General features: G+C 51.7%; 1 protein-coding gene across 3 annotated transcripts; it reads left to right on the plus strand.

The window, feature by feature from the left end:
- The first annotated feature begins 221 nt into the window (after positions 1-221).
- On the plus strand, positions 222-17,256 carry abca1b (ATP-binding cassette, sub-family A (ABC1), member 1B). Of its 3 annotated transcripts, XM_085938522.1 has the most exons (49): positions 222-384; positions 1,338-1,494; positions 2,183-2,276; positions 3,317-3,458; positions 3,532-3,650; positions 4,451-4,572; positions 5,037-5,240; positions 5,876-5,965; positions 6,423-6,663; positions 6,976-7,115; positions 7,199-7,315; positions 7,403-7,597; positions 7,657-7,862; positions 7,938-8,114; positions 8,202-8,424; positions 8,493-8,714; positions 8,782-8,986; positions 9,094-9,210; positions 9,287-9,461; positions 9,546-9,677; positions 9,754-10,031; positions 10,102-10,322; positions 10,409-10,481; positions 10,559-10,809; positions 10,970-11,021; positions 11,099-11,218; positions 11,293-11,441; positions 11,512-11,636; positions 11,711-11,809; positions 11,893-12,082; positions 12,150-12,244; positions 12,327-12,359; positions 12,427-12,532; positions 12,878-12,952; positions 13,028-13,197; positions 13,276-13,453; positions 13,525-13,640; positions 13,720-13,864; positions 13,928-14,051; positions 14,116-14,245; positions 14,308-14,434; positions 14,513-14,575; positions 14,647-14,753; positions 14,824-14,965; positions 15,030-15,164; positions 15,818-15,921; positions 16,051-16,143; positions 16,296-16,539; positions 16,603-17,253. In XM_085938522.1, exons 2-49 carry the CDS (start codon positions 1,429-1,431, stop codon positions 16,744-16,746), a joined length of 6,876 nt encoding a protein of 2,291 aa, XP_085794648.1. In that variant the 5' UTR covers positions 222-384; positions 1,338-1,428; the 3' UTR covers positions 16,747-17,253. The 3 variants fall into 3 exon arrangements, with proteins under 3 accessions (XP_085794648.1, XP_085794666.1, XP_085794657.1); XM_085938540.1 differs by having other exon boundaries at positions 13,720-14,051; positions 16,603-17,256; XM_085938531.1 differs by lacking the exon at positions 222-384 and having other exon boundaries at positions 1,344-1,494; positions 16,603-17,254.
- The last annotated feature ends 409 nt before the right edge of the window (positions 17,257-17,665 follow it).

Below are 17,665 nucleotides of genomic sequence, written 5' to 3' on the forward strand. Positions count from 1 at the left end.
CAAAGTAATAGCCATATTTCTTTGTCGGTACGTATTTTACTTCTCATGACAACTACTCATAGCAAGATTGACATTGTGTGTTGTGCTTTAATTTGCTGTCGATTGGACATTTTCTTTTTACTATTTATGTTAAACAGAAATTGGAGTTGGGCGAGTTCAATCTTTTATTTTGAAGATTCGAACGGAAGCACCTTGTTTCCTTACTCCTGCAGCTGGATACCGGTACGCTCCGGAATTCCGAGACTTTTTCAGCGGAGCTTCGCCTCACTCACTGGCCGCAGGGACGAAAATCGCTCCGACGCAGAAACGCTCGACGACCACGACGACAACAACCACAACCGCAAAGACAACAACAACGACTTCAAGACGAAGAACAACTTGACAGTAAGTGAACTTTTCGTGACGTATTTTGGCCTGCCCTCAGGTGGGCTTCGGCAAGTCCGTCATTTACGAAAGTTCCCCAAAGTTGACATATGACAACAAAAATGAGAATGACAATTTGGATGCAGTTGATTGACACGGTCACGCAATCAATCTATCCCTCCATCCATCCGTCAGCTCCTCATCATTTTGCGGTGTGTGTGTACTGATCTCGTTTTTGCCTCGAAGATTCATAAAAACACGAAATAAGTGCTCTGATCAATTCTGTCAATGATTGACAACCTGTTGATTGATTTGCTCCTGATTTAATTACTTATTTAATGATGATGATTGTTTTTGACCGATTTCATTTTGTGCTTTGACTATCTATCTATCTATCTATCTATCTATCTATCTATCTATCTATCTATCTATCTATCTATCTATCTATCTATCTATCTATCTATCTATCTAATTCTAACATGAACTACGTCAATGGGTAATCAATCTTTTATCTCAGCATTGCAAATGCACACACTAATCAATGTACTATAACATACATGTGAGCATGTCTAATTTGCTTATAAAAGTTTAACATAAGCCCCAAGCTAATCAATCTACATATAAACTATAACACACACATCAATATGCTAATTCATGTTTAGTGTGTGTGTGTGTGTGTGTGAGTGAGTGTGTTTTTTTGTAAGCTGGCCAAGAGTTGGACCTTCCCAATGTGAAGAGTCAAGAACGTGGTTTATTGATGTTTATTCACATTCCTAATGATGTGGAAATCGCTTGGCCTGAAGGACAGAATATTAGGAAGCGTTTTCAGGTCAACACTGGTTATTGATTAGTGATCAGTGGGAGATTATCAGGTGTTTTTAATAAACTGAGTGCCCGGGGTGATGATAGTGTGTGCGTGATCAGCACCTTCGCTATCTGACTGACTGACGCTGTGTTGACCTTTCCCCTTTGAGACGTGCGTTGGCGGTGGAGCATCCCGGAGAGTCGTCGAGGCTCGCCGCCCTTCCTGAGCGTCCTTCCCGTCAGGTGGTCGCCGCCGCCGCCATGTCCCAGTGGTCGCAGCTGGCCTTGCTGCTCTGGAAGAACTTGACCTACCGTCGTAGGCAGAAGGTGAGACGCGCCTCGTCATCATCTCGCTTAAGAGCTGCCATTTGGTGGAGAAAGACGTGAGAAAGTCACGCAAACGCTTAAACTTTATTCGATGGGACCAGACGCGCTGGTCACTGTTGCCGACGATGAGAAGCAGTCATCTCAGCTTGTTCACGGCAGAGCGCCCTCTTGTGGACCTATCGTCATTCAGTGCTGAACAGCGTTAATAGTTTCAAGAGAAAAGAAAACTACAGCAGCTTTGAGTTGGGATTATTTTGAAAAGGGCCAATATAAGACTCCCAAGGCTTGTTTTTGGGGTCTTGGACTTTTGGGTGGCATTTTAGCATGGACCCCAAATATAGGTCAGCTTCATTTGACCTTTTCTCAATTTGTCACAGTGGCAAATTTTCCAACAAATAAAAAGTTTTGCCCAAAATGGCATTTACTCGGATTGGAGGCTCCGCCTTGTATAGCTTCCACTAAAATCCCTTTGAAAAGATTCGGGAGTCGGGAATGATGAAGAACCGCGGGTAAACTGCAATCGTTCGTCAAGACACTGCAATTAGCAAAATGACAAGATTTGCCTTCAAATGTCGCTTTTGCTCGGAGTCGACCGGAAACGTGACAGGAAGGAAAAGACGTTCTTGTGGAACTTGCTGACGCCAGGTCAAATCAAGTTGTTGACGTCTTTTTTTGGTTTGCCTTTCAGCTTCAGCTGCTGGTTGAGATCGTCTGGCCCCTGCTCATCTTCTTCATCCTGATCGGAGTGCGTCTCAGCTACCCGCCGTACGAGCAGCACCAATGTGAGTCCCTCCTCTTGTTTTTAAAAAAAAATCTTTTATCTGTCTTTATGGACGTCGTAATCGGGCGACGTCAGCTGCCGAAGGTCGGCTCGGTCTCGGCCGCCACAGGCCGGAGTCCTCGGATGCGATTGACGGCGGTTGGCTTTTCGTTCTTCTTTGCTTCTTTTATCGAGTTGAGTAGGCCACTTGACTGCGATAAAGAAGAGAAAAAGGGGGAAGCAAAAGGAACTTCCTCGTTTCCTTGCGCAACTTAATTCCTAATCATGAAATATGAATACTGAACTAAGTCGCTGTACATGCACTTTGTCTACTTGACTAGTTCATGCAAAATGGAAAAAAAAATCAAGGCTCATAAGATGTGGCGATATTGCGCAGTGTAAACTTTCCAGTAAGCACGAATACAATAAAAATGAAAAATATGAATGGCAATTGTGGAGAAAATGAATAAAGTGGCAAAAAGTCAAGGGGCGGGGCCACAAAAGATCAAAAGAAAAAAATGGAAGGAGAAAACAGTGAGGAGGGAGTCGGGAAGTGCCACAATCGCTATCGAGTGATCTCCAGTGTGCCAGCTCGCAATCAGCAGGGCCATCTAAATGCTCAATAATGTGTGCGTGTGTGTGTGTGTGTGGGGGGGGGGGTGATTTGAGGAATGCGCAGCGCAGTGATTCAGCGACTTGTAGCTTTGTAACCTGTCGCAACTTGTCGCTGACAAGCCAGCCGCACTCCAAAATTGCGAGCCCGCGGCAAAAATGTGCTACGCGCTCGCTCTTCATTTTGTCCTCGTGAGAAATTGCCGCCATCCCGTCCCATGTTCGTCTTTGGCTGAGGAGAATCAAAGTCTTTCTCGGATTTATCGTCAGGCTACAGTTAGACGGTGCGTTTGAGAAAAAAGAAATCAGAGATGTCAAGACGACAGATGTCACCTTGTTGTCGTTTTGATTCTAATCAGCCGCCATAAACGACTTCCTTGGCTTTGGGTCAAGGTCGCTCGGAACGCGCCCGCCGCGCCCGCCGCTTGACCTCTCATTTGCCGTCCGCAGGTCACTTCCCCAACAAGGCCATGCCGTCGGCGGGCACCTTGCCGTGGATTCAGGGCATCCTCTGCAACGCCAACAATCCGTGCTTCCGCGGACCCACGCCGGGCGAGTCGCCGGGCGTCGTCGGCAACTTCAACGACTCCATGTGAGGCGCCACGCTTGGTTTGGGCTCTCCATTTTGCCCGCCTGAGCATCCTGACCAGGTTTTATGTGCGCAGAATCTCTCGTCTGTTCTCCGACGCCAAAAAGATTCTTCTGTACAGTCAGAATGACAAAAACTTGGAGGGCTTCAAGGAGCTCGCGCGAGCCCTCCGAAAGCTTCAGAGCAGCAGAACAGGTGCCCACAACACACCATCATCATCATTATCAAATCCACTTTAAGTCCATTAAAAAAAAAGTCAAAAGGCTCATCGGAATGTAGCTATTGACAATTTCTCTTTAGGCCGAGGAAAATGGGCGCAAGCTTTGCACTCTGGCGAACTGTCCAAGTTTGCCCGTTTGGCACGCTGGCTGATGTGCTTGTGAATGGAGAACATTTGTCTTTGTCCTGCCCTTTTTTTTGTTCTCTTGCTGGTTGAACAAATGGAATTCGCTGCTTTGTCTTTCAACGTGTTGAGTTTCCAACCTGCTCTGACCTGCTTTCATTGTGGCGGGAACGCGCCCGCTCAGGTGACCTCTCTGAATGAGAACTTGTGAATTCAAGAATGAATATTTGGAGTGGGCGAGCCAATCAGGCGTTAGTGAGCATTCTGAAGGCAAACTTTTTCGCTCATTTGTTCAAAGTTGGCAACGAGCATTGTTGTTGCCATGGCGGCAGGATATTAGCATAGTAGCTGGTGTTGACCCGCTACGGTGGCGAGGTGTTATGGCAGATGGTTACCATGGTAACCATTCCTTTGGCTTCAGGATCGGTGGCTGATATCATCGACTAGCTTCACGCATACCTTGAAATCATCCTACGTGGTTGGTATCGCTACTCACCCGCACTTCGTATAGTTGATCAAAAAACTAAACAGTCGGTGGTGGACCGCTTGTGCAAGAGCCCCGGACAAGTGACAACTTGAGGCTGTGACATCATCATCAAGCAAGCTACACATCACCTGATGTGACTTGGTTGTGCGTGGGTGTGTTTCTCAGGTTTCAAGTTAAAACACTTCCTGCGAGATGATGAGACTTTGTCCAGCTTCCTGTTGAAGAACGTGTCCTTCTCTCCGCCTGTGGTGGCTAACATCCTGGAAGCCGACGTCGACCTGGAGAAGGTCAGCGTTACACCATCCATCCATCCATCCATCCATCCATCCATCCATCCATCCATCCATCCATCCATCCATCCATCCATCCATCCATCCTTCCTTCCTTCCTTCCTTCCTTCCTTCCTTCCTTCCTTCCTTCCTTCCTTCCTTCCTTCCTTCCTTCCTTCCTTCCTTCCTTCCTTCCATTTATCCATATATTCATCCATCCATCCATCCATCCATCCATCCATCCACCCACCCACCCAATTTCCATCCATCCATCCATCCAATCCATCCATCCATCCATCCATCCATCCATCCATCCATCCATCCTCCCTTCCTTCCTTCCTTCCTTCCTTCCTTCCTTCCTTCCTTCCTTCCTTCCTTCCTTCCTTCCTTCCTTCCTTCCTTCCTTCCTTCCTTCCTTCCTTCCTTCCTTCCTTCCTTCCTTCCTTCCATCCATTTATCCATTTATTCATCCATCCATCCAGGTCCTCCTGAAAGGCTTGGGCGTCCACCTGCGTGACGCGTGTCCTCACGGGCCAGGCGGCCGCAGCGTGCAGGAGTTTGTCAACATCACGGACCCCCAAGCCGCCATGATGGTGCAGGCAGTGGTGTGCGGTGCCCCGAAAGTGTGGCTCGACCACGCCGAGCGCAACTTCTTGGACAACGTGGATTTCCTCAAACCTATCGTGGTAAGACCCGCACACGCCTCACTCAAGGTGGGGGTTGCGTGCGCGGGATTTTGCAAGCGTGTGGCGACACATTTTTTTCTTTAGTCAACAGTCTCTTTTTGTGTAGCCCGAGGACTCTTTCTTCTCCTTTCCTACGAAACAGGAAGGGAGTGGGCGCGGCTTGAGCGTGTGAACCCGGGTCCACGTGTGTGAACCCAGGTCCACGTGCTCGCGTACTGCTTTCTCAAATGCTCATTTCCATAGCGACGTGCTACGGCTAGCCAAACACTGAAGGGAAGAAAAAACAAAAACAAAAAAACGAGCTTTGGAGCTTTATGAGCAGTCAACACTTTCTCATGTCCAAGGCACATGAGCGTGGGAGAGCTTGCCGTGTGACTTGTCGGGATAGACATAGTGCTTTCAAGCATGTTGTGCTTTTTAAATTGTAAATCCATTTTATACATCTAAAAATCCTACTCAATCTCGTGATCAGGGAGTCGTGAGGGACGAAAGGTTGTGTTTGCAATCATTCACTCATTCCTGATTCCTTAATTGCTGCAAAGGTATGATCAATGCACACCACCTAGATCTCCTCGATAAAACTCTTGACATGACCAATGTCTGTTTTTGACAAGCTTTGCGTGTCTGTGTCACAGAGGGATGTCAGATCAGACCCCGAAGCCATTCAGGAGGTTTCCGTGGCAACCAATAAGCTGCTGGACAGTCTCAGCTCCCTGGCTGTGGAGGTACTAAGTCACTTCCCCGGATGTCACCACATACGCAGTCCTGTCAAGCCTGAGTGTCTCGTGGTCCGTAGTCCTGACTTTGGTTTTACACGCTGCAGGTTGTTGGATTGCGAGAGTGAGACCGAAGCGAAAACGTGACAAATCATTTTATCCGCTTCACAGTCGGGACACCCGAAGTCCCAGCTGAACAAAGAAGCAAAAGCAACAAACACGCCGTCTGTGCGCGCGCGCCACCAGCTGTCTCGTCCTCGTTGACTCGTACAGTCGGCGGAAACATCTGGAAGCGCCGGCCGCAGCGGACAATATGAAGCGTGCCTATAATTTCTATAACACAGCCTGGCCGTAATAATAAGACAAATGCAAAATGTTGAGGCTGAACAACGATTAGCTACGTGAAGGAAACAACTCTGACGGAAGCGCGACAAGTGTCGAGTTTGACTTTTTTTGCCTGTCGCAGTTGGCCGGCATGAAGAGCTGGGTGGATCTGAGGAAGGAGATCCTCTTCCTGACGCGCAACGCCACGTCCTCGCCCAGCGCCATGTACCAAGCCGTGTCGCGCATCGTCTGCGGCCACCCCGAGGGCGGCGGCTTGCAGATCAAATCCCTCAACTGGTACGAGGACAGCAACTACAAGGCGCTCTTTGGGAACCACAACAGCAGCGAGGACGACGCCGCGCAGCACTACGACAACTCCTCCAGTCAGTGCGAGCTTCTGTCTTCATGCCACCGCCATCTGTCCTGTCCTGTCCTGTCCTTCTCTTTGCGCTTCCTGTCAAGTCCACGTGACGAAGCTTCTCGTCCCGTTTGTATCACGCTGTTTCCTCTCCAATCGGCATCACTCCGTTACTGTCCAAAATGGCCGCCAAAGCGCTTGACTTCCGGTGGCAACGTCTTGGTAAAAACTTTGCAGACGCCATATTTGAAAATACACAGACGCAAGCCTCGCATTTGTCATCTCGGAAATGGTTGGTGTCGTGGTTCGAAATGCGCTTGCTCGTGTGTGCCCACAGCTCCTTTCTGCAACAGTCTGGTGAGGGACATGGATTCCAATCCCATGTCCAGAATGATCTGGGAGGCCGTGAAGCCGCTGCTGATGGGGAAAATTCTCTACACTCCCGACACGCCCGCCACTCGCCGGGTCATCCACGAGGTGAGGACGCCAAGTCCGGTTTCCAATCCCTCCAACTCGTTGGACTAGTCGCGTCCCAACGACGTGCGTTTGCTCGCTCGTAGGTGAACCGGACATTTCAGGAGCTGGGCGTGTTCAGGGACTTGGAAGGAATGTGGGAAGAGATGAGACCTAAAGTTTGGAACTTCCTGGAGAACAGTGAACAGATTAACCTGATCCGGGTAATCCGTCGCTCGGGCTCAACCAACGGCACACGGTTTATTTTCTGGAGATGGGAATCCAAGAAGCGTTTGTCGTGTGGATTGCAGTCGCTGCTGAAAAACAACGTGACCGCCAGATACTTCCACGCTCACTTGGCCGACACCGACTGGACGGTGGCCGACGTCTCCAACTTCCTGTCCAGGCACGCCGACAAGCGGCGAGCCACGAGCGGCGCCATTACCTGGAGGGACGTCTTCAATGAGACGGACCAGGCCGTCACTGGCATCTCTCGCTTCATGGAGGTGAGCTTAAAACACGCTACTGGATAACTTGAGCGTCACATGACGATGACACGTTTCAGTGTGTGAATCTGGACAAACTGGAGCCCGTCCCCACTGAGGAGCACATGATCAACGAGTCCATGGTCCTGCTGGAGGACCGGAAGTTCTGGGCCGGGATCGTCTTCCCGGACGTTGGCGCCAATGCCACTGAGCTTCCCCCCAACATCAGCTACAAAATCCGCATGGACATCGACAATGTGGAGCGGACCAATAAGATCAAAGACGCGTAAGGCTCCACCTGAACTGCGACGCGTAGAACGTGCAATGAGACCTGCGCTGTGGTCGGTCTGGTTCTTCTCAGGTACTGGGACCCAGGTCCTCGCGCGGACCCCTTTGAGGACATGCGGTACATTTGGGGAGGGTTCTCCTACCTGCAAGATGTCATTGAGCAGGCCCTGGTCCGAGCCATGACGGGCACCAAGGAGAAAATGGGCGTCTACATCCAGCAGATGCCCTACCCGTGCTACGTGGATGACATGTACAGTATGCCGCAGTCCGAGACGCTCGCCGGGCAGCGCGCCGGAGAAATCGCCCTCACCGGGTCTCGTTGTTTCAACCCCTTCAGCTTCCTGCGTGTAATGAGCCGCTCCATGCCGCTCTTCATGACGCTGGCCTGGATGTTCTCCGTCTCCATCATCCTGAAGAGCGTGGTGTACGAGAAGGAGGCGCGTCTGAAGGAGACCATGAGGATCATGGGATTGGACAACGGCATCCTGTGGTTCAGTTGGTTCATCAGCAGCCTGATTCCGCTGCTCATCAGCGCCGGACTGCTGGTTCTGATGCTCAAGGTCCGGTGATTCGTTTTTTTGCAGCAGTCAAGCGCGCCAATGTTTACGCTCATCAATTCCATTCCCAGAAAGGAAACTTGCTGCCATACAGCGACACCGGCGTGGTCTTCCTCTTCCTGGCCTCCTTTGCCGTGGTGACCATCATGCAGTGCTTTCTCATCAGTACGGCATTTGCTCGAGCCAATTTGGCCGCAGCCTGCGGAGGAATCATCTACTTCACGTTGTACTTGCCTTATGTACTTTGCGTGGCCTGGCAGGACCACATCGGCTTTGCCGCCAAAGTCTTTGCGGTAAGAATGAATTTGAAGTGACTTCTTCACAGATGGAATCACGAGTCTGCCTCGCTAACTCCCGCAGAGTCTCCTGTCGCCCGTGGCCTTCGGGTTTGGCTGCGAGTACTTTGCTCTGTTTGAAGAGCAGGGCGTCGGCATCCAATGGAAGAACCTGGTGGCGAGTCCCCTGGAGGAAGACGACTTTAGCCTGCGCACTGCCATCATCATCATGTACTTTGACTCCTTCCTGTACGGACTCCTGACCTGGTACATCGAAGCTGTCTTTCCAGGTGGGAACGGTTTTGTTGTTTTGTTGCTACAGCAATCGGCCCGTGACACCATTTCCATTCACCAAACGCAAGTGAGACTCTCGTCGTGACTTGATTTTGTGCGGCAGGCCAATACGGCATTCCTCGGCCGTGGTACTTCCCCTTCACCAAGTCCTACTGGCTTGGAGACCAGGACAACAAGAAGTCCAGCAAAATCCCTCTGAACCACAGAGGCAACCCTGGTGGTGAGAATGCAAACTCAACAAATATATATATATATTTTTTTTAAAAGCGATCTTGAGAATTGTCGTTGCCGTGCAGCCGTGTGCATGGAAGAGGAACCCGCTCATCTTGAGCCCGGCGTCTACATCGAGAATCTGGTGAAAGTTTACCGGCACGGAAAGAAGCTGGCGGTGGACGGACTGACTCTGGGCTTTTATGAGGGACAGATCACCTCCTTCTTGGGACACAATGGTGCCGGAAAGACTACCACCATGTGAGTCAGACAACCGCAACCCAGATTTGCAGAGAGGTTTTCAGGAAATGAAAGTTGGAGCGCCTCAGCTGTCTATCGTTACAGGTCCATCCTAACCGGTCTGTTCCCACCCACCTCCGGTACCGCCTACATTCTGGGCCGAGACATCCGCACAGACCTGAGCGCCATCCGTCAAAGTCTGGGGGTCTGCCCTCAACACAACGTCCTTTTCAGCATGTAAGCGCTCGGCCGCTTTCTACCGCTCCACCGTAGCCGTTGACGGTTCCGTGCATTTTTTTGGCGCCCCCTGTAGGTTGACGGTGGAAGAACACATCTGGTTCTACGCTCGACTCAAAGGCCTGTCGGAGGAGCAGGTGAAAGGCGAGATCGAGCAGATCCTCCACGACACGGGCCTGCCGCACAAGCGCAAATCCAAGACCAGCACGCTCTCCGGCGGCATGCAGAGGAAGCTATCTGTCGCTTTGGCCTTTGTCGGGGGTTCAAAGGTCGTCATCTTAGACGAGCCCACGGCTGGAGTCGATCCATACGCTCGAAGAGGCATCTGGGATCTGCTGCTAAAATACCGCCAGGGTGAGTTTCTTGTTGTTGGCGCTGTCCAAATTGACCAGGCATCATTTGAGAGCCACTGTGTGTCCCTCAGGACGAACCATCATCCTGTCCACGCACCACATGGACGAAGCCGACATCCTGGGCGACCGCATCGCCATCATCTCGCACGGGAAATTATGCTGCGTTGGCTCGTCGCTGTACCTCAAAAACCAGCTGGGGACGGGCTACTACCTGACCCTGGTCAAGAAGGACCCCGAACCCTCGCTCAACTCCTACAGGAACTCATCCAGCACCGTCTCCCTCACCAAGAAGGTTCCGTAGCACCACGACGCTTTCTTTCCATAAATTGTCACAGAATGATATTAAATCTCCCAGGCCTCACTTTGTCTCCGCTACAGGACGAGAACGGTTCCGTCAGCAGCAGTGACGCCGGACTGGGCAGCGAGCAGGAGAGTGAGGCCACCACCATTGGTGAGCAGCACCTCGCCTCGCTTCGTCTTCTTGACTTTGCTCCAGAACCAGACTTTGTCTTTTGTCCCCTTATTTAGAAAACTGTCAGGCAGCGTCGGTCTGCGACGCGCCGCTCCCCCCGGTTGACACATCCCAGGTGACCGGACTGATCCTGCGCCACATCCCCGCCGCCCGCATGGTGGAGGACCTCGGGCACGAGCTGACCTTCGTCCTGCCTTACTCGGCCGCCAAGGACGGAGCCTTCGTGGAGCTTTTCCGAGAAATGGACGACAAGCTGAGCGACTTGAACATCTCCAGTTACGGTGTGTCCGACACCACCTTGGAAGAGGTGAGATGTTCTCCGACCCGCAAGCGGTCCTTCAGAGGTTCTGATTATTTCAATGATGTATCGTTTGTTTACGGGTGCCATCGATGTGCAGTGCAAAACGTCTCAAGAACCATTTTGCACTCATCCCATCATTTTCCCCCCCAAAAAATGTTTCTGGCAGATTTTCCTGAAAGTGGCCGAAGATAACGGCGTGGACACGGACGTGCCCTCAGGTAACGTCTCGTCGTCGACGCGCCTCATGTGTTTCGTATTGGAGCTGCTTCAACCGCCGACCCCTCGGCGTGTGTAGATGGAACGCTCCCCGTCCGGCGACGACGGCGGACTCACGCCTTCGGAGGAGGCGACCCTCAGAGCTGCCTGAGACCTCTGACGGACGAGCGCGACGACGACGGGTCCGACAGCGATTTCGGTACGCTCAGGCGGTGACACACACACACGCACAGGTTTACGCGCGTGCTGAAAGGCGGATGTGTGGCTTTCCAGAGAGTCGGGAAACGGACAGGTTGAATTGTGTGGGCGGGAAAGGATCGGCCAAAGCGAGTGGCTGGAATCTGAGGAAACAACAGTTTGTGGCGCTCATGTGGAAGAGATTCCTTTACGCCCGGCGCTCCCACAAAGGATTCTTCGCTCAGGTGGGCTCCCGTCAGCCGCTGGTTTTTCCCCTCAAGAACTTGGCGTCCATGACGTGCCGGTGTCTCGCAGATCGTCCTCCCCGCCGTCTTTGTTTGCATCGCGCTCGTCTTCAGTCTCATCGTCCCTCCTTTCGGGAAATATCCCAGTTTGGAACTGCAGCCCTGGATGTACGAAGACCAGGTCACTTTCTTCAGGTACTTGCGCCAAAACGTTCTGAGCTTCTCCTGAAAACGAAAGCGGGCAAAGACGTTTGTTACTCGCCTCGCAGTGACGACGCGCCGGGAGACGCCACCATGCAGAGGTTGCTGGCTTCTCTTTTGGATCCGCCGGGACCGGGGACGCGTTGCATGTTGGGACATCCTGTTCCGTAAGATCCTGCCCCGACTCGTCTTCTTCTTCTCGTCTTTGCTCCTCCTCTCATTTGTCTTGGCATTTTCCCGCCTATCTCAGAGAGGCGCCGTGCACGATGGGGGACGACGACTGGAGTGTTCCAGAAGTCCCCGACAGCGTCAGGCAGCTGTTCGCTTCCGGAAACTGGACCATGGAAGACCCGTCCCCGGCCTGTTCCTGCAGCTGCGACGGCAAGAAGAAAATGTTGCCCGATTGCCCCGCCGGCGCCGGAGGGATGCCCCCGCCCGAGGTTAGCCGTGACGTCGCCGCCGTGCCCTCGCCGGGGGCGGAGTCAGTGACGTGCGCTTTGTGCTCAGATGAAGTTGAGTTCCACCGACACACTGCAGAACCTGACGGGGCGGAACGTCTCCGACTATCTGGTCAAAACGTACGCCCAGATCATCGGCAAGAGGTAGCGGGCGCGCGATGCACACAGCAAGTACAAGCACAGACGACAAGCCACGCACAAAACTTTGCGTTTGTGTCATCCTCAGTTTGAAGAACAAAGTTTGGGTCAACGAGTTCAGGTGAGTTTGTGTGATCGCCGGTGATGTTTTCAATCCATACTGACCGGTCCATTCCCTTGACCCATAGGTATGGAGGCTTCTCGTTGGGTGCCAGGAGCACTCAGGTCCTCCCGCCGGCCGGCGAGGTAGACGACGCCATCGAGCGCATCCGCAAAATCTTTGAACTCACCAAGGTTCGTTTCCCTCAGAGTCGTTACGCTGGGAGACAATTAAAAAAAAATTGGGTTCTTTTTTTTTATGTTGATTTAAAACTAAACTTGACATGATCGAGAAAAACCGAGGTCACTTTTGGATTCCACGAAAAACAGCTGTCAGACATCACTCGACAAAAATTGTCTTCTCCCGGTCATTTATTGATTGATTTTTTTATTTTATTGATTGATTTTTTATTTTTGTTTGTTATCATGCTATCATCATTTTGTTGCAACTGGGTCAACCCAACATGCGCTCATGTTTATGAGTCATCATGAAGGAAGGAACGTTGACGAGGCGACCTTTGAATGTTGCTCACTGAACAGGGAGGCGCAGCTGATCGCTTTCTTGACAATTTGTCGGGCTTCATCAACGGTTTGGACACCAAAAATAACGTCAAGGTGAGCAACACGCACACTTGATTGATTCATGGACGGACGGACGGATTGCTTGATTGATTGATTGGAGCGTTTCAGATCTGGTTCAACAACAAAGGCTGGCACAGCATGGGCTCCTTCATCAACGTGATGAGCAACGCCATCCTGAGGGCCAACCTCCCTCCCGGCGAAGACGCCAGCCGCTTCGGAATCCGAGCCTTCAACCATCCGCTTAATTTGACCAAGGAGCAGCTGTCCCAGGTGGCGCTGTGAGTGAGCGAGCACGCACGCACGCACGCACGCACGCTACGGCTTGTCCCACGCGTCAACGTCTGATTTCTCTCCAGGGTCACGACCTCAGTGGACGTGCTGGTGTCCATCTGCGTGATCTTTGCCATGTCCTTCGTCCCGGCCAGCTTTGTGGTCTTCCTCATTCAGGAGCGCGTGAGTAAGGCTAAACACATGCACTTCATCAGCGGCGTGCACCCCCTCCTCTACTGGACCGCCAACTTCATCTGGGACATGGTGCGTCTGCACTCGCGAGCGTGCGCCGGCTAACTAGCGCCGGCTAACTAGCCACGTTGCGTTCCCCGCAGTGCAACTACATCGTCCCGGCGACGCTGGTCGTTCTCATCTTCGTGTGTTTCCAACAAAAAGCTTACGTCTCCTCCACAAACCTGCCCGTGCTCGCTCTGCTTCTTCTGCTCTACGGGTACACACACACGTGCGCACCACCTCGCGCGTTTGTGCACGTGCGGTGACGCGGGTGCGGCGGTGTCGCCTGTGTTCAGGTGGTCCATCACGCCGCTGATGTACCCGGCGTCGTTCCTCTTCAGCATCCCCAGCACGGCCTACGTGGTCCTCACCAGCGTCAACATCCTCATCGGCATCAACGGCAGCATCTCCACCTTCGTCATGGAGCTCTTTGGAGATCATGTGAGCCGGCGTACATTCGCCAAGCGCCGCGCCACCCGTGCTAACGTGCTGACGCGGCCGCAGGAGATCGGAGGCATCAACGACATCCTGAAGAACGTCCTGCTCATCTTCCCTCACTTCTGTTTGGGGCGAGGCCTCATCGACATGGTGAAAAACCAGGCCATGGCCGACGCGCTGCAGAGATTCGGTAACACGAGCACACGCCGGTGTGACATGGGTGCAGAATGTGACGGGTCGGGTGCGTGTGTCAGGAGAGAACAGGTTGCGTTCGCCTCTCGAATGGGACATGGTGGGAAAGAATTTGTTCGCCATGGCGGTGGAAGGCGTCGTCTTCTTCGTCATCACTGTCCTCATACAATACAGATTCTGCGTCAAACCCAGGTGACATGCACACAGGCTAGCGACGCGCGTATCGCTAGCCTGCTCACACAATTTCACATCAGGCCAGTGAGTCACATGACCAAACTGGGAGTTCTGGGAGAGGAGGACGAAGACGTGGCTCGGGAGAGACAGCGCATCGTACATGGACTCGGACAAGGACACATCCTGGAGCTCCGACAACTCACCAAGGTTATTCTCACTCCGTTTGTACAGTGATGTTTCAATAAGGTTGCGGTTCTTCGTCACTCGCTCCTTTCCGCCCCGCAGGTGTTCAAAAGGAAACAGAAGCCGGCGGTCGATCGACTTTGTGTTGGAATTCCTCCCGGCGAGGTTTGTCACGTACACACGCAAAGCGACGGTTGCGTGAGCGCAGGCGTGTTAAGCGTGCGTGTTTTGGTCAGTGCTTCGGTCTGCTGGGCGTGAATGGAGCCGGAAAGACAACCACCTTCAAAATGCTGACGGGCGACACCATGGTAACCAGCGGGGAGGCCTTCCTGGCTGGAAAGAGGTGAGGTCAAAGTGGATGGTACTTGTTAAGCTCCCTGCGCTGTCATACTAACAAGCTAACTGCCCGTTAGCATCCTGCGGGAGCTGGATCAGGTCCACCAGAACATGGGCTACTGCCCCCAGTTTGATGCCGTCAACGAACTGCTGACAGGAAGAGAACATCTGGAGCTGTACGCCATCCTCAGAGGGGTTCCCGGCAAGGAAGTCTGCGACGTGAGTGACGGGCCTGCCGGGCGTCCTCCTGACACATTTGAGTTCATTTGGGTGTGATCAACAGGTGGCCGAGTGGGGCATCAGGAGGTTGGGCCTGCTCAAGTACGCCGACAAAGCCGCTGGAAGTTACAGCGGTGGGAATTTGCGCAAACTTTCTACCGCCATGGCGCTCATCGGAGCACCGCCCGTCGTCTTCCTGGTGAGCGAAGCAGTGCGGGGAGATGCATCAAGCTAACCTTAGTTACTACGTTAGCATCCCTTTAGCCGCAGCTTTCAAGTATGTTGGGATAGTTAACGAGACACGAATGAGGACAGACGGGAGGTGGGGAGTGCATCAGGGATCCCCTTTGAGTCCCTTTGTCTTTCCAATGGCTGACAGATGAAATTCTGATCTGCTGGTAGAGGAACATTTAGAAGTTGAAGGCCTGCTGAAATGGAGAGCACTGAGATATTTTTGCTGTACCTTAGTGTGTTGAAAAAGATTATTATTTATTTTTATTTTTTTTCCACAAAGGCCTGCTTCAAGCTTGCCCATATTTGGAGGCGATGGCTAATGCGAGGGCGTTTACGTGCGTGGCTCCACTGCTGTTGTTGTTGTTGTTGTTGATGAACTCGTGATCAATGAATCTACAAGAAGCTGCTAATCAGATTTTTTTGAGGTTACACAAGAGACTTAGCAGCCCGCGGGGCCAATCAGTGTGAAGCTTTAGGTCAGGCAACACGGAGGAGTTTACAGACGCAGTTGAATTGCCGCGACGAGGATGCCACTTGTCCCGCTCCTCGCGACCTTCTGTCTTTGCTTCCTGTTGCGCCTGTGGGCGGAGCTAACCCTGGCTGTCGCTGTGGTAACAGGACGAGCCGACCACGGGGATGGACCCCAAAGCTCGACGAGCCCTCTGGAACTGCATCCTCGGCGTCATCAAGGAGGGACGTTCGGTGGTGCTCACCTCGCACAGGTGCCTGCCGTTATCCTTCGTATCATCGCCCACTGGTCCTTCGAGTCTTTCCTTGTTCTCCTGTTTCGACACTATGTGCCCTATTTGTAATCCCCTGCGGGTGTGTGTGTGTGTGTGTGTGTGTGTCAGTATGGAGGAGTGTGAAGCATTGTGCACCCGCATGGCCATCATGGTGAACGGCAGGTTCAAATGTCTCGGCAGCGTCCAACATTTGAAGAACAGGTACGAAAGCAAGCACGCACACACCAAAATGGCCACCAAAATTCACGTACGCATCTTCACTTTTGCCAACCTGGGAAAATATTCAAACAATCACCGGCTCATAAAAAAAATATTTAGACTGCAGGATTGGCTAAACACGAGTGTTGGCGCAGGTTCGGCGACGGCTACACCATCATCCTGCGCGTGGCGGGGCCCGACCCCGATCTGGTTCCCGTCATGAAGTTCATCGAGAGCGAGCTGAGCGGAAGCACGCTGAAGGAGAAACACCGAAACATGCTCCAATACCAGCTGCCGTCGTCTCGATGCTCGCTCACGCACATCTTCTTCACCCTGGCCAACAACAAACATACGCTCAAGATCGAAGACTACTCCGTCACGCAGACTACACTCGACCAGGTACACACACACAGACACACACGGATGGGCATGACATGATGTCCTTACGTTTTTGCGTGTTAGGTGTTTGTCAACTTCGCTAAGGACCAAAGCGACGACTATCACTTGAAAGACGCTCCCTCTTCCTCAACGAAGCGGCGCCGGGGCGGAAACGCAGTTCGCGTGGACCTTTCTCATGCGGACCCCAGCAAAGAGAGCATCATGTGACCGCATCAGGAGAGGCATCACGTGACTTGCTATTTGATACCCGTCCACGTCACGGGCTAAGCGGACGCTCGTCGCCACGCAATGCAAATTTCTTTCCGCCGCCGGCGGTGGGTGGGCTTGGCCTCGCCGAACGGCGGGAGAAAAACAACTTGAAGCGGTGCCAGCGTGCGGCCGCCACGGAACGATGTCGAAGATTCTAAATCATTTCAAATCAGAGTCTGTTTATTTTATTTATCTTTGTTAGACTGCCAATCAAAGTGTTGTTGATTTTTTTAAAAAAGAAAATGTTTGAAATTACGTCAGTGTTGTGTTTTTCTCTTTAAAAACAAAAACAAAAAAAGATCTTTTCAAACATCAAACTGTTACTGAAAATATTCAAATCAAACAGATCCACGGAACAGCGGTATTTGGAACAAACCCCTCCAACCACAGTAAACATCATCATAACATTGATGGGAAAACATCGGTCTGATCTTTGGAAGGTCGCATTTGTGAAGGCCAGTTGGATTCGTCAGCAAGAACAAAAAGTCCTTCGATATTCCCAAAACCAGATGCTCTCAACTGAGATGCTCTCAGAGAGACACGGGGAAAAAGAACAAAAAAACAAACCATCATTTTGAAAACAGTAGAGCTTAACTATTAAACAAGAAACACTAAAACATCTCTTCTGACTGGACTCCCTCAAAAGAGCATCAAACTGCTGCTGCTGCTCATTCCGAATAAATCAGCAGTCCCGAAGGCTTAACTGGCTGGAGAATATTTCCTGAACTATATTTTGAAATTGTGCTACTGTTCTATAAAGATATTCTACAATATTAAATATAATTCTGGGGGTGTATCTGGGGCGACTGTACACAGGTTTCTGAAGGGGCTATAAAGCCCCGGTCTACCTGCCTGCACCTGTACAAGTAGTAGGGGA

This window comes from Syngnathus leptorhynchus, chromosome 2, assembly GCF_054491065.1.
Source record: "Syngnathus leptorhynchus isolate UIUO chromosome 2, UIUO_Slep, whole genome shotgun sequence".
Lineage (NCBI taxonomy): Eukaryota > Metazoa > Chordata > Actinopteri > Syngnathiformes > Syngnathidae > Syngnathus > Syngnathus leptorhynchus.